Here is a 26803-nt window from a genome sequence, read left to right on the forward strand (position 1 = left end):
CTACAAGAAAGTAATTTTTCTTCCCCATCTCTTTTTGACTAGTTGTTCTTCTGATTTTATTTATCAACCTGTAATTCTGCAAATTCTGAAATAGAATTTATATGAAAAAAACAGCTGAGGCTTGTGACTGCAGAAAAGATTGTTCTTTTTATGCATAAGAGCTCTCCAACTGTTCTTTCAACCCTTTGATATGTGACTGGCAGGGAACACAAAGCAGGGAGAGTCTAGTATGTAAATTTATCTTTATTACAGGTTTGTGTGGATCTTTTTTGCTAGGTGAAAGTTAGTCTTATCAAGCTCAATAGCAATGCAATATGCCACTTAGCACTAGTAATTGCTGGGTTTTGAACATTAACAACGGGAATCTTGATTTTCCATGCAGTGGACCAGCTTGGACCAGCATCAAGCAGACCTGACTGGTTTTAATCCAACACTTCCAGAGCATGAGACACAGGCTTGTTGTTTTTTTTTTTCTCCCCTGCTTTTTACCTCTATTGAAAACAATATAGGATAACACTACAGAAAAAAGTGATTTCTGTTTTGTGACTTAAGGTGTGGTTCCACACAAGTTTAGGCTGATTAAAGCTTGGGCTGCTGCAGTTTCACATTTTGTTCTCCTAGAGCTGCATGGTTTCCCATTGCCCCTCTTTTGATAATAACATTAATGCTGTCTGACTGCATGATGGGCTAAATCAGAAGGATTAACTGGCTGGGTAAAAATCAGTATTTTAGTAAGATTAAAACCCATTTATTTAATTTCCCTGAATGAGTGCATGATGCAGACATGCTGTTATCAACTTAGGTGCAGATGGTCAGTGAAGAATCACATGGATCTGGTAGCCCAGACTTGGCTTGGCAGTCCTCCCTTTGCTCAGTAGTGCATTTAAAGTAAAGCAACATTTTCTGTGTCTAAAGTTTAAGTTTATTGGAATTAGGTAGTGTCATTAGAAAATCGGCATAAGAGAAATACAGAACATTATATAATTATAATTTAGTATAGAATTGAAATATTTAACACAGAAAATGAAGTTGGGCTGCTCTACAGTACACAGGATTTGGTTACTTTTTTCATGCAGAATGAGTTCATGGATAAGAGGAGAAATAAATTTTCAAAGATGAGGAGAAATAAGTTTTACCTGATGTTCATTCCAATGAAATTTAATTTTTTCTTAGAGTCATCACATTCTCAGTAATAGGGAAGTAGAAAGAGCTTAAAATGTCACTGAACTGCACTACAGGCTTGTGTAATTGCTTTTGAAGTTACATAGTGGAAGAGTAGGAAAATGAAACTACCTGCATGCATGGCAGCACCAGGTGCTCGTGCTAGATAAGCAAGAACTTGTTCAGAAACCTCTCAGGTGCTCTGTAGAGATCTTGCCTCTTTTATGGGAGAGTATGGAGCTAGAAAAGACTACCTGTCTTTGGCCCCCCAGATTCAAGAGTGAGCCTGGTATTGTTTAACTTCTCTGTCAGTGCCTTGGATGAAGGGGCAGTGCCCCCTCAGCAAGCTCACTAATGACACAGAGCTGGGAGCAGTGGCCGTGCTGCCCTTCAGAGGGTGGAGAGAGGGGCAGGGAAGAACTGTCTGAAATTCAACAAAGGCACAGGCAGGGTCCTGCAAGGGGGGAGGAAGAACCCCAGGCACCAGCCCAGGCTGGGTCTGACCTGCTGGAAAGCAGCTCTGAGGAGAAGGACCTGGGGTTCCTGGTGGACAGCAAGCTGTCCATGAGCCAGCAGTGTGTCCTGGTGGCCAAGAAGGCCAATGGTGTCCTGGGGTGCACTGGGAAGAGCAGTGCCAGCAGGCTGGGGGAGGTGATCCTGTCCCTTTATCAGCCCTGGTGAGGCACATCTGGAGTGCTGTGTCCAGTTCTGGGCTTCTCAGGACAAGGGAGACAGAGAGCTGCTGGAGCTGGTCCAGTGGAGGTGACAAAGATGATGGGAGGACAGGAACATCTCTCTTGGGAGGAAAGGCTGAGAGAGCTGGGCCCGCTCAGCCTTGAGCAGAGATGACTGAGGGGGGACCTCATCCCTGTCTGTGAGTATCTGAAGGGAGAGTGTCAGTGGATGGATCCAGGCTCTGCTCAGAGCTTCCAAGCAACAGGACAAAAAGCAACAGGCACAAACTGGCACACAGGAACCTCCACCCGAACATGAGGAAGAAATTTTTTACTGTGCAGTGACCGAGCACTGATTGAACAGAAGGGTTGTGGAGTCTCCCTCACACAGGATATTCAGGACACAATCCTGTTCCACATGCTCTGGGATGACCCTGCTTGAGCAGGGAGGTTGGACCAGATGATGCCCTTTGGTCTCTACCAACTTGACCTGTCCTGTGGTTCTGTGACCTTGCACTCATGATGCAGCACAACACTTCTCACTCAGTGAACAAATGGGTGGAAAGAAGGAAACAGCTGTGGTCAACATCCTACTTTTAAAGAATGGATAATGGCATCAATACCTAAACATTGGCTGAAGTACAAAGCCTACTATCAAAAAGTGTTTCAAAGACCAAAATGAAAGGATGAAACAAAGGCACTTTGTCCTTGGCAGGGTTGAAATAGACATCCAGGCTGCTTACATCATGAAGCATGCAAAAAAGAACAAGGAGGATTGTGCTAAGTAATAATGGATGAAAAACATCACTGTCAAAGTCAGTTACTACACTGTGACTGCTGTCAATGACAAATATTACCTATGCACAGGAACAGTTTAATGTATGTACACTGCAGAGGCTGCTTGGAGGGATAGCTTCTACCTGCCTCCCTGAAAATAGACAAGAGGTGTACTCACCAGCACTACTGATCCCTAGGCAAAGCATAATCTATTTGGTAAGCCTTAAGCACAAAAGGTGAATTAAGGAGACGTGCAAATTAAAATTTTAGAAGCGTAGCAGCTTAATAGAAGGTTATGAATGTTTTCATAGCCAGGAGGAAGGCAGCACTGCAGTTCCTCACTGGGAAAAAGCTGAGCAAAATTATTTAATTTGTCTGTTCTTAGTGAGAAACAATTGAAACAACCCCAGAAGTTACCTGTAATAATGGGGAGATAAATAATAATTCAGTTCTGACTTGTATTATAACAGCCTTTCAACCACCTGTGTCTGCTAGGACTACCAACCCCAGTGCCTTACATCTGAAGGAGGCATTTCATCTGGAGGTTTGCAGTTGGCAATAGTTGAGAGGTCAAAAAAAAATCAGTAAATTATGTACTTACAGTCTAGAAATATGAACCAGCAGCAAGTTTGTGAAAACTTTAGCACAAATTCTAAAAAGGGCTTCACCCAACACTATGGATTACTAATGTCAGTGCCTCAAGTGTTTCAGGACTTGAAAGATAAGTGGTATGCTTCAGCAAGAACTGAGTGTGTTCATATCACAGAGAGAAGCAATACAGATCTTGGGCATGGTATTCAGGAGACAGGAAGCAGCTGAATTTAAAGTGCGAAAAAGCAAATTTTTCTTTGAAAGACAGAAAAAAGATCTTTCCTGCGGCACAGATATGATCTCTCTGAGGCATCTGTGTTATCTCAGCTGGAAAAAGGCATTCAGGCAGAGAACTGAGTTCATTGGGATGGGAAACTTCCATAATGAATATTCTGAACAGAGTTCACTTTTGGCTGATCCCTCTAAATGTCAGTCATCTCCTTTCTGTAGCAATGTCTCTGTGCCTCTTTCCCCCTTTGGAAGCAGTTGTTTGATGACCTGTTCTCCTCTTATGGTCTTTTGGGGAAATACTCCTTTGGGGCAATATGATTTTCACTTCTCTATGTGGTTGCATGTCTGTCCCACAGAGGTTGCTGTCTGCATTCAGAAGAGAAGGAATAGAGTAGCCCCAAAACTGGCAATGCTGTGTTCATCTCTGTATTCCCTGTTTCCACTAGCTCACTGGTTCTGTGCTTGCTGGTGACAACTGTCCCCAGATTGGTGAGAGGGCTCATGTGGCACTGCCTAACACCATTACACAGGCTCAAGCATACTGCTTTGCTCTCTACTTAAAAAAAAAAACAACAAACCCTGTGAGATCCTCCCTGCACAGCTGGACTTAATTTTCTAATATTTTTATGTAATGGGTTAACAGTGAGATTTTTCTTTTTTTGGTAATAAAATCACTAGGTTGTATGCCATTACTTGAAAACTGACTCCAGGAGTGTTTCAGAAGGTGAAGTTTTTTAACAAGCATCCACCAACATTATTGGCTATTTATTCAAACCAATAATTTATGCTTTAAAAAAACCCAAACCAACCAGCATGTTGCAAAGAGTGGGGGAAGTCTGCCTCTAGCCCAAAATAAACTATTCCTCAGTCCAACCATTAAGCACTTCCTTAAGAGAAGAGAAATCCATCCTGGCTCCTCACATGGAGAGCAAGCTGTTCATGGCTTCTCGGGTGTGATCCTTCTGGTCCATTATTGTGCTTTCCCACTGTCCCTAAGGAGTTTTTATACAAACCATGCAAGATCTTGAAGCAGAAGTCTACTTTACAACACTAAAGAGTGTAGTGGTAGTAGTGAGTGGTTTCCCATGCCCATGTCATCCTAAGCATGTGTGGATAACTACATGCTTATTATTGAATTGTTAACATCCTGCCACTGCTTTAGAAAAAGACTATTTACATGTAACCAGAGTCCAACCCTCTGGTCTCTCTTTCCCTTTTAGCTGCACAAAACAGCATTCTTTAGCTGCATAAAACAGCATTTTATTTATAGCTACACAAATATAAAGCCTTTCTTTGCAAAGGCTTTAAAGCCCAGACAAAGTTCTTGCTTTTCCCTTTTGTCCTTCTCTTTAGAGATAAGCAGTGTGTTAGCAGGAAGGTTAGAGAAGTGCAACCCAAACTTGCTCTGCTTGCAGAGAGGAGTCTCCTGCTCAGTCTCTGTTCAGCTGAGGCCTCAGCTGATGCAGTTCTGCCTGCTGTGCTGCAGCCCTCCTAAAATCTCATGGATTTAGCCAAAATTAGCCTGGTCTGTCAACAGATACCCTGGGTAAATGTGGACGCACCCTGTGAGACAAGAATGATGCCTCTGGTGTAGCAACAAGTATTGTACTTAAGTGAAAAAGCAGGTGAAAATATAAATATATATTTCAAATGGAAAAGGAGTTGCTGATACATGTCTTTTCCCCTTATAAATTTGGATAACTTGGGTTGTAATTACTGAAATGCCTCAGTAAAAAAATTTATATTTAAAAAATATTAAAAATGGTTATGTATATGACCAGATTTTAGATTTGATCCTGATTGGACAGGAGTTGTTGGCTGGAGATGATGAAAAGAAATGTAGGTGAAATAGTGATCAACCAATATGCTTTGGTGTGAGAAATGTGTAAGATGAGTAGAAGAAGGAGGTGTGATTTTCTCCTCCTTCAATTTTGTGCTAATTCAAGTATTTGACAGGCTTTTTGGTTTACTTTCTGCAAAACTGGACGGTTAATAACTGAAAACACTGTTGATAAATATATATATATATACACATATATATATATATACACCTTTAAAAAAGAAGATGAAGGGAGTGGTTAAATTGATGATCCCCAAGCTGTGGTTTGCAGTTGATATGTGCAGCCCGAGTTAGTTAGCATTAGCAGTTCTGAACTTCCCACCTGCATACACTGCTGGTATGGGAGCAAACTTTTGACATTCAAAAGACTTTGAAAGCATCTCTGTTAAAAGTTATGTAACTGAATTAATGCAGATTATTTACTCAACTGCTACCTAAAATGATCAGACACTCACTGAAAGCTGACATTAAAAACTTTTGAGGAACTTTATGGTTCTGAAAATCTGGAAAAGAGTAAGCTTTTGGTTGACCTTCTTCTACAAATAGAGGTGTCAGGTGATGCTGATCTAGAATAACCAAATTTATTTATGAATCAACGTTGGTGCACCAAACAAATGGTAAGGCCTTTTTGTTTGATAGGGAGTTTGCAAGAAGAATCCTAACTTAAGAACTAAACAAGCTCCAACAGCAGTCCATATATCTACATCTAGAGAGCAGGAACAAGATTTCTAGCTAGAGGTTACTTTGGAAAACTCTGGCTATGGCTTCTATTTTCTGAGATCATGCATGCAGACTCAGATGCCTGGAATAGTTCAGTGTGCTTTCCTTGTCACATAAGAGGGGCTGGGAGCAGATCTTCCATGGGGAACCTTTCTGTATCTTTCTGTTTGGTCCAGAACTGTTTTCCTTTTGTGAGGAAAATTAGTCAGGAGAGCAAAACTGGAAGCTTGCTTTTAAGGTTGTGAGTGCTTTTTGACTTGAGTAGTAACTAAAGCCATAAGGGACAATAACTATACTTTTGAGAACATATGAAAACCTGTTCATTTTACACACACAACACTTCTACACTTGTTTTACTGAAAGTGAATGATGAAACTCCCATTGCATTCTGTACTGTTGCTCGGAAGTCTTAGGTCTGGTCTTTGACTTGCTTGTCTGTGTGAGGTGTTACTTGCCTGCAGTGTAGGTACCTAGAAAACATCTGCAGAAACATCGTACAAGGGAAACTGTCAAAAAATCAGAGCAGAACTGCTGTTCCCTTTTAGCAGAGACATATTTTTGCTTGACAAGGGCAACAGTTTAGTTTCCAAAACTCTTATTTTTTTCTTTGTTAAGAAACTTTTTTCTTCTTTATTTTCATAATTCAGACCATTACCACACTTCCTTCTGCACACACACCTGATGCTTCAGGTAGCTGGCAGGTCCATTACTGAAGGCAGCAGCAACCTGTAAGGATAGACTGAATTAACAGGTATTTCTTCAAGTCATAGCTGAGGCAAGTTGTGTCTTGAAGCATTGCTACTTAAAAAAAGGAGTATACTTTTATTGGTCTTCTTGGTCCTTGGACCAGCTTTGTACTTCTGCAAGAGCAATAGGGATAAGCCATTAGCAAATAAGAAAAAAATAAGGCAAATGGAGAATTTAAACATATCTCCAAGATACCTCCATTCTGAAGGAATGTCTGAAGAATCCTAATGTCTGAAGAACTTTAAAAAGGAGATATGACATCTCCTCTTTCCCCAGGGCAGGTACCTCATGTGTACTTTGTGTAACAGGTGCGTGCTGCTATCATAATCAAGAATAAGGACAGAGAACTCCAACAGCTTTGCTACTTTGGCTTTTGTTTTTAAGATTAAAAAACAACACGTCAGACAGTTGTAATTAAATAAGTAAGCTGCATTACTTGTACAAAAAGTTATATAAATACAAGTTTGCTGTTTTGTTTTCTCTTTAGAGAAAGCATCCTTTTAAAAAATAACCAGTAATCCTTATATTACTGAGATGCTGCCAAGTCACAATTCAGAAGACAGACATGTGAAATTAAATCCACACTGTGCAGAGACAACACAGTGGCCCCACCAGATCAGATCCTTTGTGTTCATCCTGTGCTCAGTTACACAGATACAATGGAACATGTGATAGCTTGAGCATATTTTGCTTTTACACAATAGAAAATACTTCCCCATGCTGCATTTTGTTACCTAATGTATCAAAAATATCCATCACATCGTCATCATCATCATTGCTATTATTATGTTATTAAGGAATTGTCCTTCATTCCATGCATACTTATAATTTCACAAGTTAAAAACATCATGCCTCCCTCTTGTCATTATCTATAAAGCACTCTGTGCACAGTGAAGCAGATCCCCAATTAAATGCAAGTGCTATTAAAATTAAGAGAAATACACTATTGCTGTTGATTTTAGAGGAACAAAATTCTGGGGAGATTAAAAAACAAAATAGTTTTATCTAGACAAAATAATGTACAATTATTAATATTGCACTTTTTATACAAGAAATCCTAATAAATATACAGAAAAGATATACATTTACATACACAGAAAGTCATTCTGTCTTTTTTTAAATAAAAATTTGCACTGATACTTATTTCTTGAAGACCCATTTCTACCAAGAGCATTCACTGCCAGATGTGTTTTGAAGAAAGCCAATTTGAGACAGATTAATGTCATGAACCTGGCACTGACCTCAATAATGGACCCCATTTTTACTGAAAAATCCACATACCATGAAAGCTGTAGCATAGCAGAACTTGAACAGCATTTCATAAATATACCACAAGGCACTAGCCCCAGCAGGAGTTATAGGAGAGGCACAACCAAACCTTTCATTTAGAGAAGGTCTTGAAGCAAAACCTGAGATCAGGTAGTTCTCCTCTAAATTTCCACAATTCTCAAACTCTCCTCTTTGTAGATTTCCTCTAATTTTTTTTTTTTTTTTTTTTTCTGAGCAGAGCAGAGAATGCCCAGGAACTAATACCATATAGCACTTCACTAGCTGAATATCCACTGCAGCTGGCCAGGAGGAAAGACTCATGGCCTGCATGCAAAATCATGCTGTGAGTGTGATGTTTGAGTCTCACTTTTTAGACTGTATCTTCAAGGTGTTATACATGGACTTAAAGATCTGCTTTATAGTACCTGTTTTGTTGTGGGAGGCAGCTGGAGAGGACCAAGATTCTTACAAATTATTTGCATTAGTCCAATGGGGCTGATGCTAAAGTGATTCTGTTTCAACTGAGTAGTAACAACCATGAAAATTCAGAATAAAGTTCTTTTCCTACCAGTTATCCAAAAGGCTTGGCTGCCAGAAAAGAGAAATTTCATGTTAACAAAATAGAAAAACCCACTTCAAGTTCTTTTACAAAACCCCAGGTCTGAAAGTACCAGAACTTTGGGAAGTAGTACCTTTTTTCTTTCTAAATAAGTGCTAGCAGGATGCAGTATTCAAAGTGTCTCCTGTTTATCACATATAATTTCTATCTTTCCTGCCTATGCTCTCTAGGGAACAGTGTTTACAAGTTTGTACTTAAGTCTGTCATCATACTTGTACTCCTTTTGCTGGTTAATTATTTACATCAACCACTACACCTCTGTGCTGAGGACAACTCTTAAGTCCCCAATCCTCCCTTACAAACTCAAACTGGAAACATTTTCAGGTGAATTTTAGACCCACTTATGTTATAGAACATTGTTCAACTTCTTCAGACACCAGATCCTCAAAGATCACAAGGATGTCTCTTGCCTGGTGTAGGAAGGAGAGAGGGGTTTAGAAATTAAAAATGCTTCCAATCTTGGATGTAAGCTTATAGAGCAAACTCATGTGCTTGTGTTCTCAAGGTAGTCTAAGAGAGATGAGAGCTGCTCAGCAGAAAGAGACCTGGGGGTGCTGGTCAACACCTGACTAAATGTGAGCCAGCATGTGCCCAGGTGCCCGAGATGGCCAATGACATCCTGGCCAGTGTCAGCAATAGTGTGGCCAGCAGGACCTGGGCAGTGATTGTCTCTCTGTCCTTGGCACTGGTGAGGCTGCACCTCAGATCCTGTGCTCATTTCTGGGCCCCTCACTGCAGGAAAGACACTGAGGCGCTGGAGCATATCCAGAGAAGGGCAAGAGAACAGGTGAAAGATCTAAAAGACACATCCTATAAGGAAAAACTGGGGCAGCTGGGGCTGTTTAGCTGGGAGGAGGCTCAGGGGTGACCATATTGCTGTCTACAACTGCCTGAAAGGAGGTTGTAATGAGGTGGGGTCAGCCTCTTCTGCCATGTTCCAAACAATAGGATGAGAAGAAATGGCCTCAAATTGAGCTGGGGAGGCTAAGATTAGATATTTTCAAAAATATTCAGTGAAAAACTGGCTGGGCATTGGATTAAGTTGCCCAGGGAGGTGGTGGAGTCACCATCTCCAGTAGTGACCAAGAAGAGTCTGGATGTGGCACCCAGGGATAGTTTAAGGGTAGGTATGGTAGTGCTGTTAATGGTTGGACTGGATAACCCTGAAGATCTCCCTGGACCTTGATAATTCTGTGATTCTGTAATATGATGCTAGGTTTTGACACTGATCCTCTTCCTCACCTGTCTCTTGGTGTGTCCCGCAGGCATGTACAGAGATTGAGGGGAAGCTCCACTCCTCTCATACCCATTTCTTGGTGTCATGGGTCTCTCTGACTCTTTGTGGTCTACCCTCATGACCATGTTTATCTGCATTCTGTCTCCCAGATTCATAGTAGGGGAAACTTGTCAAGTCCCTTTACAATGATTTGTTAAAGTTTTTTTTTTTTTTTAAGGGAAATAAATAAATAAAATGAAAAAGATCATTCCATCCATCTGTATTTTCTGCAAAAGCCTTTGCTCGGTGAAGAAAAGGCTGTGATCCCCTTGTTCCTCCATTTTCATCTCGTCTGTCTTCAAGATTTTCCACAAGTCCCACAGCAACGTGATTTAAATTGGGTGAGCTGGCAGAGTTTGAGCTGCTTCACTTTCTCACAGTACCTTGTGGTGTCTCTGCACTCCACTGCCAAAGGGGAAACAAGAAGAAGAAATGGTGATGAAAAACTATGAACAAAGGATTTCACACCTGAGAACATGTATCCTTGGGTAGCCAAGAGAACCTTTGTGTTGGGAACTCTTACTGTGAGCATGAGCTTGACATGCTGCAAAGACGGAATGAGGATCAATGAAGGTAGGAAACATTTACTTTCAGAGCTTGGGGAAAGGGCTTCTGAAGCTGCTCCAACACTGTCAGTTTGTCACCTACCAGTATTTTAGGGAGGCTCTAGCAGTTTCCTAACGGTTAAATCAAAGATGAAAAACTGAATTAAACTGGATACTTGTTTTAACAGAGTAGCCAGAGACACTTTGGCCAGCTTTGCACACCTGAGGAACCAGTGTGTGGGAGGGCCACTCCAGCTGACTGGGTGTTGTCTTGAGTTTTCACAGGTCAGAAACCACCCACCATGAAGATGTTAAGACACCTTTTGAACTCCTATAGGGCTTATGTTCTGGTACCCTTGCACAGTTTTTGAGGCCCACAGCCTCTTGCTTTTTAGTCTGGAAAACTGTCCAGTATCCCTGCAAGAGCCTGGAATTTGGGACATTTCTGTACAGCAGAAAGAGGCTGGAGTGTTAGCAAAGGCCCTGCTTGATACCTGTAATATCCCTCATTACTTCAGCTTCCCTTAGGGCCCCCCAAACTCATGAGTTTGGACCTAGTAGTCCACTTAGCTGAGAGGGAGCATCAGAGCTGGTGTGAATACAGGCAAGCACATGTGGGTTCTGCGACTGCATCTGCAATGATTGCAAAGCAACCAGCTTGCAAGATAGCAGATGCAAGCATAATTTCAAAACAAGCATTGTCTTTTCTCTTTTGTTAATTTCATTTTTTTTAAATTAGTAACTTTTCCAGTTCCCTGACAGGCCCAATTTGTTGCTTGTAATCTGAAAGAAAGCAGTCTTGCCTGCAGGATTTCCCATCATCCACCTAACCCACTGGATTTGGACTACAGCTGTAAGTCTGGTTGAGATTTGTGTTTTTCCTTCTGTCTGTACCATTAATGGAAAGTTAATAATAGAATCATGGAATGGTTTGCATTGTAAGGAGACCTTGAAGATCATGTAGTTCCAAGCCTCCTGCTGTGGACAGGGATACCTGGACCAGGTTGCTCAGAGTCCTATCCAACCTGTTCTTGAAAACCTCCAGGTTTTCAAGAACAGGTATATCTAGAGCTTCTCTGGGAATATCTGGTATATCTAGAGCTTCTCTGGGAAACCTGTGCCACTGTCTCATCACCCCCACAGTGAAGAATTTCTTCCTAGTATCTAAACAAAAACTACTCTGTTTCAATTTTAACCCATTCTCCCTTGCTCTGCCACTACATGACTTTGTAAATAGTCTTGCTCCATCTTTCTTGTAAATTCCCTTCAGGTGCTGGAAGGCCACAAGTAGGTCACCTAAAAACAGGGCTGTACAATCCCATTTCCCTCAGCCTTTTGTCATATGACAGGTGTTCCATCCCTCTGATCGACTTGGTGAACTTGCCCCAGAAGACCGCACTAATTATTTCTCATGCTGCTAGAAAGGAGACACAATCCCAGCACTAACACCATTGCCAAAAGCCACCACAATGGGCAGCATTCCTCTCTGGGATGCTGAGCTTTAGACACTGGATTTTGCACAGGGCTGGACCGGATGTTCCCCAGGATGCCCACTGCAAGGTCCAGTGCTGTGTTTCTGCGAGATGACTCTCCCTTCCTTCCTATTCCCGCACTCAGCCTCCCCTCCTCTGGGCCCAGTACCGTTTTCACAGGGTGTGATGTTGCAGCGCTGCCAGTTTGCTGGTCTGGGCCTCCAGGAGCAGTGGTGCTCCATGACGGGCTTGTTGGTGCGGACGTGCACGCAGTCCACGCGCCGCGACTGGAAGCCGTAGTTCCCGCACGTGGCCGTGCAGACGGTCCATAGGCTGACCCTCCAGTGCACACCGCAGACATCGGTCCAGCAGTTCTGGGTGCTCAGCGGCCTGTGGGCCCCAGGGAGGGACAGCAAACGTTACATATACCAAAGGTAATTCACTCTGAGTACTGTATGGATCAGATCTTCCAAAGCTGCCAGGTGAGGCCAGCAGTTTTGGACTGCTCTCAAGGAACAGACCCTCAGTGGGCGCACACTGGTACACCAACACCAGGCTAAAGGACCCTTTGAACTGTTTGAGGATTTGGCTGAAATGCCCTCTTCACAAAGGGCCAAACCAGAGATCTGCTGAAAGGTGAAATGAGTGGTGACCAGTGTGGTCCAGCAGGACTTTGCAACTTTTTTATAGCTTTACTGCCAGTGGGAACAGAACCAATTCTCCAAAATCCTTCTTTTTCATTCAAGACAGTCTCACAGAGGGTGTATAGGCACACTTGGTTCATATCTGTTTGTCACACAGGGAGTGAAAAGACATGACTGGGAGCCAACAAGCCAATTACATTAATCTTCAGTCATGATCAGTCATAATTTATATACCTGTCTCATGCAAAGCAAATGTCATTACAATGTTGACAGTGGAGTTTATCTGCACGAAAACAAAACCTGCAGGAAAACAAAACCTTTGTTTTCTGTTAGAGTTTGTGTTTAAATAAGTGACAAGACTGGCACGTTAAGAAGATACAGCACAGCCTTGCAGTCAGGATTTGGCATGCATAGAAGATTTTCCAGTTTTTGGCCAACTGGCCTGAAGCTCCTAGGAATACACAGGGAACTCCAGGCTATAAGCCTGATAAGATTTGTTACATATACTGTACAGGTTGCAGCATGACCTCTTTATCACATAGGGGAAACCCATAAATTGTCAGTTAAGCCACTAGTCCACTGAAAATCTCTGAAAAGGGTTGTGGGTTCAGACATGAGACATTTCTTGGTGGCTACCTTGGTAAGGAACTGCATTGATCAGATGACACAGAAGTCCCATCTTTGGTCTGGCAAAATATCTGTCGGTGCTGTACAGCCAGTCGTGGTCCAATGCAAGGCCCGTTACACTGCAAACACAGAAGATTCCCTCAGGAGTGGTAAAAGACATGGCAAGTTCCATTTTTTATAAAACTGCTAGTGAAATAAAGTGCATACTGCCATTCAGAGACTATTGAGATTTCAACTGCTTTCTGGACCTCTGCAAGCTTTGAAGGCTGACTGTGCAGCCATTTTCTGCTCTACCTCACTCTACTCCAGCAGCATTTAAATTACATTTCTGTATCTGCTCTGTAGATTCATTACTTCTTCTCTTCAATAATTTAATCTTAAATACATCTGTTAGGGGAAATTAAATGCTCTCATGCCATTAGCCAAGAGCCTATGATCCATTCAGGAAATCTCAACACATTACTTTTACTGTGCATTTTGCAGCATGTGAATTGGCCAAATAACTAAGAATGCATTGAACTAAGGACATATTCTACTCCACTGAATAATTTAAAAGCATTGAAGGACAATAAACAAAAGCAGGAAGCATGAGAAGCACAAAAGATATGCAAGCTTTCTCCAAAATTAAGGCCATCCTAACATATTCAAGCTTAAGAGTTACATTTCAGTTTGACTCTCTTAATCCCTTCCTTTGATAAAAATATAACTTGGTATAGGTATGAAGCACGTATTTCTGCTATTTCAAAATTACATCAACAATTGGAAACTGTTTTTCTAAGTGTCTGGAAATTACATCAAAGAACAAACTGAAGGTTGAATAAGGGGTCATCTGTGTGAATCACTAGTTTAGAACACCATGGGATTACACTGTGGAGAACAAAATGCCAGGAACGTTAAAAGAAGGAAAGGAACTAATCCTAGAGATAGGGGTAGAGCAGGTAGGCTGTTTATTTCCTCTGTGAGCGGGGAAAGTTGATGGGTACACCTGCGCAACGGGTGACCTGATACCCCATAATACTGCCCAGCAAGGTACTGCTGAAACAGTGGTACATTCCCAACCATGTGTAACAGTCTTCTGGCTTGGAGACTAGGCAGTAGGCAACCTTGTGGAACTTGAACTTTTTTTGCAAGCTAGGTAGAAGAAAAATTATATATTATATATAATGCACAGAGATTAGGTTTAAAATTCAGAAATTAATTCTGAACTGATTGTCTCAGCTGAGTATGATGTCATGGGGAGCAATATAGCCCATAATGGGTTTTGCAAAGATGATCCAGTCCTTTTCTGAAATTTCATAGGGAGGGAGAATTTTCTTCTTTGGTATAAAGTGATAATTCCAAGCTTAACTTGTACTCTAGTAACTCAGTCACCTTTCAGGATTTAAACAAAGATTTTTTTCAGGCAGTGAACAGTAACACATTCTAGTAGCTGAAGGCACTTTTTACTACCATTATAAAAAACCCTGATGCAATGCAATCTGCTAAGAGAAAATCTGAAGATCTGCAAAGCAGCAGGAAGTAGTTTGAAAATGCTTTTAGCCCTCCGTTCTGCCTTTCATCATGAAGCAAGTCAAGAAAGCTCACACTTTTGGTATTCTCAGGCAACATCAGCAACTCAATAAAAATGAATTATTGCACAGTCCTCCTGCCTTCAACCTTATCACAAACATCAGTTCTGAATCAAACCAGTCAAGTCTGAAGCACTCTCACAGGCTGGTAAGGGGAATTAAGACTTGAAGAAGGCTATTTCCCTGATGTGTCAAAAATCACTGTAACAAGGAGCTGCAGACCATTCTGCTGGAGGACACAGGCGTCTGCAGTAAAAGCCCTGGTCATGAGTGTGTTCACGTTCATTCCTAGTGATTGTGAGAAGCTACAGAAATCCAAGCAGGCTGCGCATCACACACAGAAAGAAGGACCTGAACAAATTAGTGTCTGGCAAACTACAGCCTAAAGCTACTAGGCTGACAAACCTCTACCCTCATTTCCTGTCTCTGTTTTCCAGCCCACACTACGGGACTGTCCTTGGAATGCTACTTTGTTCCTTACCTGGCCCCAGGAGGAGGCTGCCCACTCAACACAGGGCTGCCTGTTACAGCTCTGTGTGTCCACAGGGCGCTTGGACACCTGGGCACAAGCCTCGTTGGACACTGGGACAGAGCTGCCTTTCGCTGTCAGGCGCTGGCACGTCACTCGCCGCGTCTGCAGGCCTCCACCACAGCTCCGTGTGCAAGGAGACCAGGATGTCACCATCCAGCTGGGAGAGAAAGGAGAACAGGTCAGGGAGCAGGCACGTGCCGCTGTCTGCAGCATCCTTGTCTTGGCCAGACAAACTGGTCTTTGTCAATTGGACCAAAGACAGGCAACAGTGGGTTGGCTCATTTAGGGTGTGATCCTGGAAACATCTGAGTGTCTCAGCCACCCAGTTTTCCCTGGAAACTGTTCAGATGATGAAAGCTGAGAAAACTCAAATTTTTCATTAATTTATCTCTCTCAAAGCTCTTTGGGCCCAGAATTAATTTTCTTGCCTGTAAAGCTGTTTTCAGAGGCTTAGTAAATACTTGTAGCCCTGGCACAGCGGTGGGGCAAGTCTGCTCTTACACGATGGTGCCATGGAGGCCTCGGTCACAAGCTGCAGTACAATGCCAGGACTAGCCCAGTAGCACTCCTTAGTAGGGAAAACTATCTCTGTGTCATTGCTGGAGTAGCTCACAGGCCACTTCAAACTTGTCAGAGAATAGCCAAAAGCCTGCTGGGTCCTGCTGGTGCCTGCCTCCTCTGTTGCATCCCTGACAGCTGGCATAATCCAGAAAAGCCTGAACACTGCTCAGGAACAGTTAGCACAGGGAAGGAAGGACACTGCTCTTCTTTCCTCTTAAGCTCAGACCATGCATTTACCAGCTGAGGCTGAGGCTCTAAACCCCTGTGTACTGGTATTTAAAAAATCCAGTCCAACTAGCTAAAAGGTTGTAAATAACACAAAATAATAGTCAAATGCATTTGGTCATTGTAAGGATCATTAGGTAAAACAATCATACAGTCAGGTTTGGGAAAGTGTTAGGTATGAACAGGGAGAATGCAACTGATTGTTAGTTTTCTGAACAGTTTTATGGTCAAGCCAGCAGTTTGCTTCATTAAGTTTCTGGATACATGGCAGGATTTGTGTGGTTTTGGGAGTAAAATACTGCCTATCACGTCCCTCACCAGCAGTGTTTATGATTACTTTACAAAATAGGCAACAGGCATTCTCCAGTCCCATGGAGAGACGTCTGTTTCTATTTCTCTGTCTTCTGCGGGTGATTAACTCCAGTGGTCTCAGAATTAAGTATAAACAAACATATTCCCAACCTGGAAAACAAGAACACTGGTACTTTTATGCATTTTGGTGAGGCTGAACCTGCAATTTCCGCACTGGAAAATATAAAGCTCTGGTCTGCATGTCAATCAATTTTTATTTCCAAGCTTACATCTCAGCAGTTTCTCAGGAGCTGAGGGAGGATTTGGGGTTGTGTTACAATTCAGGGAAGGTATAAAAAGACATAAACCATTCCCATGGAATTTATTGTCAACAGCAAGGAAAACTGCTGCTAATGAGCATGTTTCATATTTCATCAAATCTCTTTTGGTTTCTTTCTTATGACTCAGCTGGCAGCTCAGAAAACATTTGCCTGCAAAGAAGAGCAGGGATATATTTTAAAAAGCAATTAAACAGAAACTTGCAATATGCCCAAGACACAGCAAGAGTGGTGAATCTGGCCACTTCTCATCGGGTTGTTTAGTACCTCTCCTTGCCTCCAGCTTAGACTGTCTTTTTTTTTAATACAAGTCCCAAGTCTGTTGAATAAGTGAATGTCTGTTGAATGAGGAAAGTTGTACTAAATTTCTCTTGAGATGCTCATTACTTTTAAGGGCTTGTATACTGAAACATAACACATCCACATTGGAAATAAGGGAGAGGAGGGAATAACACCATGAAAAATATGGAAAAACATGTTTACACAACTCAGCTCAGGTGATACTGAACTGCAGAAGCAGGACATTTTTAATATGGAGGGAGCATAACACTACACTGACTCTCTGGATAAGCTCAAGACATGCTCTTTTTTGCACCAAAGGGTGTAAAAAAAAAAAACAACCAAAAAACAACTTTGTGAGGGGCGAAGTCAGAGAATCATTTACATTGGAAATGATCTTTAGTATCATCAGGTCCAATCATTAACCCAGCAATGCTAAGTCCACCATAAAATCATGCCCCTAAGCACCGCATCTACAAATCTTTTAAATATGTCCAAGGATGATGACCAAATCACTTCCCTGGGCCAACTGTTCCAATGCTTGACAGCCCTTTTCATGATTAATTTTTCCCTAACAGCCAATCTAAACCTCTCCTGGTGCTGTTTGAGGCTGATTCCTTTTGTCTTGTCCCTTGGAAGAAGAGGCTGACTCCCAGCTTACTCCAGCCTCCTTTCAGGCAATTGTAGAGAGTGGTAAGGTCTCCTGGGCCCCATTTTCTCCAAGGTAAACAACCTCAGCTTCCTCAGGCACTTCTATGGGACTTGTATTCCAGTCCCTTCACCAGCTCCTCTGTTCTTTCCTGTAGTGAGGGGTCAGAAATTGGACACAGTAGTTGAGATGTGCCAGAGGAAGACCTAGGTGTAGCCAGAAGCTTTTCAAGCTGTCCTGGCTCATTTGTATACAGCAGTAAGTGAAAACCAGGGGACTACAAGGGCAGAGAGTTACAATTCCAAAGCAGCCACAAGCTAGCAAACTCCAAAAAGAGACAGAACTCAGCCCCTTCATGCCCACGAGATCTGATGAGATGTGCCCATTTTACAAAAGATATTTTCACCCTGCTAAGGGAATTCTTTGCAGCTGCAGCTATAGCTACAGTCCTGCCTGTATTGATTTTTAAGCAACAAAAGAACTCAGAATAAAATGATGAAATAGCTGCTAAACTCTGCTATATTGTTGGGGCAAACTGCTATGAAGCCAAAAAAGAAATGATCCTATAGGTCTTGGGTGACAAAATTTCCATGCACTCAGTGCTCAGAACAAGCATGAAATCTATAACCAAGACATTGCAAGCTCTGGATTCTCTTTCTACCTTGTACTGTCAAAGTTTTCCACTAATATTGCTACAAAATCCCAGCTGTCTGGATTTAGCACTCAGAAACTCCCTTTTAGCCATGACTTCTCCAAACAGGCACAGGAGAAGCTGCAGTGGTGTGATGACCCGCACAAAGAACTCTTCCAGCGCTTCTTAAATGCCCATAAGATACTTCCACACGAGACAGACGTACCGTGAAGGGCAGTCTCTTCTGTTGCAAGCGAGGGGCTGCAGAGGTGGCTTGGGTGTCTCTCTGCAGTAGGATGTGTTGACTTCAGCCCCATCCAGCAAACACCTCAGCTGGGGCAGCTGCAGCCCTCTGTGGCCGCAGGAGGCCGAACAAGCTGTCAGTTTGTCCACTGACCACCGGTACTCTGCCAGGAAGTGTGGGAGAGGCATGTTAACACTGGAAAACTGACAGCAGGGGTTTAATTAGAAGTGAGAGAGGTGAAGATGTTCTCCAGGATGAAATACAGGGATACAGTGAAAAGGAGATGCCTACCCCTGCAAGGCAAACCCCTGACTGCCTTTGGTGTAACAAACCCATTTTTTGGTGATTAGATGCATGAGGCATGGAAAGTTAGTAACATGATATGGCAGTTAAGCGAAGCCAGGCACCAGTGAGCAACTGTACTTTTAAAGGTGTGTTACTTAATGAAGACATGGTTAGCTGTTGTTCCCAGCAGTATCTATGACTTTAATCTTGAAACACTGTATCTTTTACCAGACAGTTCATACAGATAATTTGTCCTGAAGATAAATGTGGGAATAGCAACACACGCAAAATTTTGTAGCAAAACTGAAGGAAAAGTTAAATTCCTCGCCTCTCCATCACAGACAATTGGAGCAATGAAAGCTGCATGTTCTGTTCCACCCCAGATGCACCACAGTGTACTTGTGGGTTTATCACCTTTGTCTTTTTTCTAGGAGATCACTAACAAAAGCTGTTCCAGAACTTTTACAAGTGAAGGGTTTTCAAGGAAGAAGAGACTGTGAGACACTGACTTTTATGTATTAATAGAGGGGCTTCTGTTTTAAGAGGTTTAAACTCTGCTACCTCTGTCTTGAATTTCTGGACAAGCAAATTGTCCAGACTTGGTGTAAGCATAGCTTGAATCAGGAAGGTGTGTTTTCTGCTCAGCAGGGCAGAAATATCTGGTGTCATTCTGGTAAAGTAAAACCTAAGACACTGCAAGGTACCCAGTAGTCCTGCAGGTCCATATCCATGGCAAGAAATCATTAAGACGTCCTTTTCTTGATATGAGTGGTGATGATTTCAGAGGGGAGAAAATCAGGATGAGAAAGGCAGCGCAGGGAAGTGCATGGCAAGAGCTTTCCAGGTGAAACTGATGACTTACCTTGTATAGCCAGGGTCACTACTTGTGTGAGTGAGCCAGCCTCATTCTGAGCAAGGCAGCTGAATTCACCATCAGTGAAATCACTGACATTGAGTATGTGAAGAATCCGTCCTGCTGCCAGGAGTTGATGTTGCAGACTGAGAGGCTCACCAGAGTAAAGCCAGGTGATGTTTGGGGTTGGATGTCCATCAACAGCACAACCTAAAAAACAGGTACATGAGAAAAACCTGCTGATAGTAATCAGGTATATAAACCAGGTGTATGCTTTGAAGTGGCCAAAATTAGGAAAAATAGTTGATTCCATCCCATCTTCTCCTCACTTTCTCATAATGATAAAAAGTAATTCTGTAATAGGGAATTCCTTCTCATCATCCAGAATAAAATCCAAAAGACAGATAATCTGCAAATTGGAAAATCTATGATTAATTTGGGATTATTTATATCAGACCTTCGAAGGTTCCCACTATTTTTGATTATCCTCATTTTGGTATTGAAGAAGGTGGGATATGGGAGTTATAAACCTGGCATAAACTCAAGGACCATTCTTGAACATGCAATACAAACACAACTTGGTCTCCAAATTTGCTACATAAGCCACAGGACCACCTTCTTCTTTCTCTTTCTTTTTAAAACACTTTGAAATATTATTTATTCTTTCTGTTATATTAAAAGTCAGAAATTTTTGTTACACAAAAAAATTTCATTGGAAAACCAAAGAGATAAAATTGAGCTTTTACAGGTTTGGTTGGGTTTTGGTTTGTTTGTTTGGTTTTTTCTCTTTTCTTGTCACAGCAGAAACAGCAACTGAAAAAATCCTGATGTTCTAAAGCATTGTGTGAGATTTATGGATCGGGAGCACAAGTGATGAAATTTAAATTCTCCATGAGTTCTTTGTCTGTTGACCTGAAGGAAGTGTATCTACAAGACACTTTTTACTGTTGTTCTCATATCAGCTGAACACTTTGCCAGTTTCATGATGAATTGCAGGAAATTTGTATGACTGGTATAACTTAGGAAAGCCAGCTAAGTTGTTTTGCCTATTTCCTGGGGAAAAAATTAAGAACTAGGTGATTTCCATAGCGTGACCCATCCCCACCAATTGCAGGGGTGGGGAGGCAGAAATGCTGTATGTGAGGGGTGGCATATTTCACTAGGACTGCTTCTGGCTTAGGCTTGTCCTGCACTGATATGTATGTCACTGAGACATGAAAGGTCTCTAAGTTTCTGTAAATGCAATATGTTCTGACGGTTATTTGGCTATACTGAAGCTTTATTTTTTTTAATGTTACTATGTATGTGCCTGAATGACTATATTGTATACAAAATCCCTTCTGAAAGAACTGTCCTGTATAAGCAAACATAACATATATGCATCAACTTTCACATGAGTACTGTTCAAAAGGAATGGGATAAAAAAAGGAAGATTATGAATTTAAAATACTGAAAATAGAAGACTCTTCTAAGATGAAGGAAGAATCCATCAGCTGATATTTCAATACTGCCATCTCCATGGAATTTGATTACTATTTATAATTCACTGAGAAAAATGAAGATGTGAATGTGAAGTCTCTCTAGCTGCACTACACAATTAACAGATTCTGCAACATGACATTTTTGTTACTGCTCTTCCTTCCATTCTTGTTGGTCCACCTGAAGAGAACTTAAATTAACATATACTGGGCAAGTAAAGTTCCTACAATAAAATACCATTGTCATTAATCTGCTCAGGAAGGTTGAAGAGTTTGATTTTCAAAACATCATTAAGAACCAAATGCTCAACTTTAGGAACTTCTTACTTCATTTAGGAACCCTTGTGACCCTTTTGAACTTGGTTATACCTGTAAACTAACACTAGGGGACTGGGCTACTGTCGTCTTTAGTTTTGTGCTTTTTGTCATTAATCATACCTCCAACTACACTACTCCTATGACAGAAGATACTTTCTTGCCCAGCAAAACTGAAGTTGTCTTGCTTATAAAGCAGAAGGTCTCACACAAGATGGAAAATGCCAGTGGTGACCTGTGGAATGCCCCAGCCATTTTCATGCTGAGGGGTAGATGCAGACACTGGGGAGAAACCATCTGCCACTCACGAGGATAAAGACTGGGGCTCTCACTGATGCAGTGGCTAGTTCCCTGCTGCTGTCAATCCCTGCCTGTGTGCACAGGGGGGAAGGGTGTGACCTGGATACAGCTGCCTATTGGGATGCATTCACTCTGTGAAACTGGTATTTCAGAGAGCAAGGGCTCCCTGGGAAAAGACTGACATACACATGGTAGACTCTGCAGTCACAATGACAAAGTTGTACTGGAAATGAACTAGTAAATGCAAATAAATGTTTAAAAATGAGGAAAAGGGAGAATAAAAAGGCAGAAAGAGTGTAAACTGCCCCCAGTGATTTCACCTCTTCCCTTTTTTCACTTGTATTTATAAGAGTAAAGAGCCTGCTTTTTGTTTTAATTTCTTTGGCAAGGTCTAATGCAGTTTTATCCTTGGCAGTTATCTCTACTCAGCACTCCCTTCCTGACAAAAAAGACACAGCATTCTCTGCTTCTCATTCCCTTTCCCTAATTTTGTAAGCTCTCTATTTATTCCTGTTGTTTCATTTTTTTCCCACTTTTGTGCTAAAAAATAACTCATGCAGTTTCCAAGATACTCATTCTCAAGTAAATGAGTGACATGAAAGGTTTTATCATTATAGCTTAAAGGCTGCCTAAGTAAAAACAATGAAAGACAAAGGAATATAGAGGAAACGGACAAACCTAAAAAGCGGCTTTATGGTTTTTGACTATATTATTCAAATTTTTTTGTAGTTTGCTTGTCCTTTAAGATTAGTGTAATGATTTCCACAGGTCAGCATATAGCCACAACAATTAAAACAGGCATGCTGTGAGCCCAGTTTTATTGTTTGTATTTGCATAGCGTAAAGGCAGAAAGCAGAAAGGTCAGCCTGATGCTACACACTGATGAGATGAACCTGAATTCAGCATGCAGATGGTCCTGGTTCATGCTGTTTTTCTTTAAAAAAAATATTGTTAGGAAAAACAATACCATCTTCTTAGTACTGAGTATTTTACTAGTCTTACATAGTATTTCTTCTTCGAAAATGTATGTGTAAAATATTAGCTAAAGGAGCAGCCAGTAATCGGTAATATTGAAGAAAACTCCCCAAAGCTATTGCCTAGATATACACTAAAAGTGAGTAACTAGTACTTAACAGTAAAACTTTACCAATACTTATCGCTCCCATTTCACAAGTGACATCTCCTATACATTTCCCATGTGTATGGATTCATAGGCTGTGGGATAATACTTATGCATTGTAAGTGAGAGCTAGACTACAATAAAATCGCACGTTCCATCAATATCTCCTTCTTATCTTCCAGGAATAATTTTAATATAATTTAATGTAGATGACTAATACTTACTATTTCCCCAGTCCCAATGGACATTGACTGTTTTATCCTTTCAAAGCTCAAACCCCATCCCTATAACGACTAAGAAGGAATAGATTTCTTTGTTTCCACACAGCACAGCTATTGCAGAGCTTTCGAGTGTGGGAACCCTTGGGAAGGTGATCAGGGAACACATTTCTGGGACTGTTTTGAGCAGTCAAAGAGGGCCTTTCTCCTTCAGTCACTAAGCAGAGAAAGAAAATATTGTCTTCATCCTCCCTTCCAAAGATTACTGGGACTCTGAATTAATTCAAAGCCAGGATGAGCCATTGACGTGCAAAAGCTGGAGCTAGAAACACAAACCTAATAAAACCAGCATATTCTAGTAGGGAAAATGTTAATATTTCACGGATAACAAGGGCACATTTGGAAAGGGAAGACTGATGTTACAACAACTCCAACAGTTTCTCGAGAGAAAGGAATAAATGAACACTCCAGGCCAAATTCAGCTCCCCATTACACCTTTGCAACAGTTTCTGAATGACCGTAGCTGCCAAAAGGCTCTGGGCTAACATGCTAAGACTAGGAGGACAAATACAAACCATTCACCACTTTTGCACTTCCAGACCTGATAAAAACAAGTGCAAAGGCTGCTGATCTTAGGATTCCTTTTCTTTTTGGCAGCCTGATACTGTATAGAAAACAATGGTAAAAATGTCAAGTGAATTTTGCAAGTACTAAATACATTTGAAAATGTAAATTAATAAAAAGTAGAACACTGCCTTTAAAATAGGTGCCTATTCTTAAAATATAGATTATTTTCATGTCTTCATATTTGTCTAACAAATAACTCTCTAATTTACTGTTGACAGGATGATTAGCCCCAGGAAATGTTTCTAATATTTATTAAAAATGGAATCTGAGGAAAGGCTTTAGTCCAAGATCAGGTAGTTTCTTTGATTTTGTATTTCTGTGCTATTTTACCGAACTCTAGCAGAAAAGAATTGTAGAATAGAATAAAGGGTATTAAAGCAATAAATGTAATGCTGCTACAGGACTTGAAACATGACAGTATTTCCACTCTACATTTAAGGAAATAAAGTATGCTTTCAAAATAGAAACCAGATTAAGGATGAAGTGAGGAACAAAATGCTCTGAACAAACTGTGGAGAAGCCACATATCAATCTGAATAGATAGAAGTTTGGTGCTGAACTACTATGGTGTGGCTGACATTGTGCTATTGTGTTCACACTGTGTAGGTGATTACTGGTCATGAGAAACAGTCCCCCAGTTTCCTCTCAGGGCTTATTTTCTTCTTAGCTGACTGAAATGATAAATGCACATTAAATGGAATGGAGTTAAAATTCAATTCCATCCTGTATCTGACAAAAGGATGAAAAATTGACAGGATGCATTCAACTTTTAAATCAACTGAAGGCAGGTAAGATCATGTCTGAAAGTCACATGTATGTAATACCTGTTTTGCTGAAGAAGCAAAACCAAGAGACATCTCTTTGTAGTTTCTCTTATGGGAAAAGATTTTTCAATATACTATAAAGTGACAGACACTTAACTGTCTGCTATTATGCAAATTGTTTCTCATTGCTTTCACACACTGAATGAAATAAAATTTTTAAAAAGCAACGGAATCTGAAAATAATGCCTAAAGAAAGAATTCATGTTTTTACAAATACAACTTTTACTTATAATTTCTTAAGGCAGTGAAAATAACATGAATATATGCTAGACAAGGAAAACCATATATTAAGGAATTCTTGAAGTAAGCAAATTGAATTGATAACAGTAGCACTTTAAAAAAAAAAAAAAAAGAAGACATTTAAAATAACTATTTATGGCTTCAAAGGTGCAGTTGAAACATACTATACTAAACATATGACATGGTCCTTAACAGTTTTCAAAACACCCCAACTGGTTACCCAGTGTAACACATGCCACACATGTTGTCATTATTAGATATCACTTACATAGCATTGCAAATACATGTGGTATTCAACAAAAATTGAGTCAGGCTCATTCCCAGTCCCACAGTGGCTATAAAAAATGTTCCCAAATACACAGACACATGGTGGGGCCATTAAAAAGCAAGGGAATTTTCAAGCTCTGGTAGTTAATACTGTTTCCTAAAACTTAGTCTGACAATAGAAATCCTACACACCAAGAATCATGTATTAATAAGGACTGTTCTGAATACAATCTGCAACATCAAATCAAAAATCAAAGCCTACAGTAATGGATACAGCACACTTAAATGACCACCTAAGCCAACTTTGATAGTTTTTAGTTCTGTCATTAACTTACTACGTTCATGAAAAAAACAGAAAAGAAGTTAAACTGTAAACTTCTACCCCACCACTGCCACAGCTCCAGGTTAACTGTCCATTTGTGGGAGAAAAATGGCAGTCAGAAGAGACTCATGGAACAAGCACTGAACAACAGCACAGCACAAGGAGTTCAACAAAAGACAGAGCAAGAGCTGGCACAAAATGCAATTATCATGTTGCACATGTCAGTGCTGCTGTAGAAGTTTTTCTTTATTTCATAACCCAATATAAACTTGCTACATTTTGAAACAGCATCTGAGGTGGCACTTGGAAAATAAAAAATGCAGAGCAGAGGAGGTAGAGGGCAGATGGTTTAGGAAAGGCAGTGATGGTGCTCCAGAGAGGCTGTAACCTCCATCCTTCTGAGAGATGTGAGGACTATCATAGAGGGAGAGGCTGCTTCAAAACTTGTAACTGAGAAGTCCTTTGGTCAACCTGTCAGAAATTCCAGAGTGTTTCATACTCCCTTAACATTTACTCTAGAATAATTCTCAAATTTTGCAAGAGTCTAAAAGATCTTTTATGTGAAGGAAGCTGGCAGAATGGGAAGTCTCCATATCAGGATACCCTCGGCAAGTCTGATACTCCTATTTAGCCACAATGATTTTTCTCAGTGGAACTCTGAATTACTTTCATAAGGAAAAAATCTAGGTCAGTGATTCAGGTAAAAGCTTAGAGACAAAAGTTCAAGGGCTGCAACTCTTAAACAAACTCAAAATTCAACAGATGTTGCCTCAAGGGCCAGTGATATTATTTTATATGGAAGCATTTTTGACCACTACTATGTATCAGTGGTTGTCAGATTAGATCATTGATGGTACAAAACAGCAGGCAGGAAAATCTCAAAGGAGCAGATTGCCTAGAGGACATCACTCTTTTGACCATGTGTTCAGAGCTTGGCAGTGGCTGGACTAGCGTCTGATTGCCTGAAAAACACTGTTTTAATGTAGTCAAAAATGTTCAACCATTCAGAGGTATCATCACATAATTTTTAACCTGAAATGCACACAGTGTGCAAAAGAAAAGCCACACATTTCAGTGCAATCCTACAGCGTATTCTGACATAGTCTGCTGTACTCTGATGTAGAAGGAAGACGCTGCAACACTCTGTGAAGTTTATACAATGTTTAGGAAGTAATCCATGTGATAGTATGTGATCAGGCAATTAAATGCAAAGCTAATGGCACATTCTTGATCTTAATTTTAATTCTAGTCTTTACAGAAAGGTCATGTACCTACCTGGGAATTCTCACACACACAGTGACAAAGCAGAGTTTTCACTGAGACAAAAATAGAAAGGAACAGATAACACAATTAAAAGGACAGGCTATCCCATGAATGTACCTGGTACTTTATCCTCATCACATGAGACATAATGTTAATATCCAATAAAATTGCTAAAAAATA

At 40.9% G+C, this 26803-nt stretch overlaps 1 protein-coding gene across 1 annotated transcript in view; it reads right to left on the reverse strand.

The window, feature by feature from the left end:
* Positions 1-7098: 7098 nt before the first annotated feature.
* Positions 7099-26803, reverse strand: part of ADAMTSL1 (ADAMTS like 1) — a 178290-nt gene continuing 158585 nt past the window's right edge. The window contains exons 24-29 of the mRNA XM_059874000.1: positions 19659-19859; positions 18494-18674; positions 15243-15450; positions 13203-13312; positions 12092-12312; positions 7099-10310 (exon numbers count right to left, since the gene is read on the reverse strand). Coding sequence (XP_059729983.1) covers positions 10204-10310; positions 12092-12312; positions 13203-13312; positions 15243-15450; positions 18494-18674; positions 19659-19859 — 1028 coding nt within the window. The 3' untranslated portion in view covers positions 7099-10203. The remainder of the gene's footprint in view (positions 10311-12091; positions 12313-13202; positions 13313-15242; positions 15451-18493; positions 18675-19658; positions 19860-26803) is intronic.

Source organism: Haemorhous mexicanus, chromosome Z (genome assembly GCF_027477595.1).
Source record: "Haemorhous mexicanus isolate bHaeMex1 chromosome Z, bHaeMex1.pri, whole genome shotgun sequence".
NCBI classification, from domain to species: Eukaryota; Metazoa; Chordata; class Aves; order Passeriformes; family Fringillidae; genus Haemorhous; species Haemorhous mexicanus.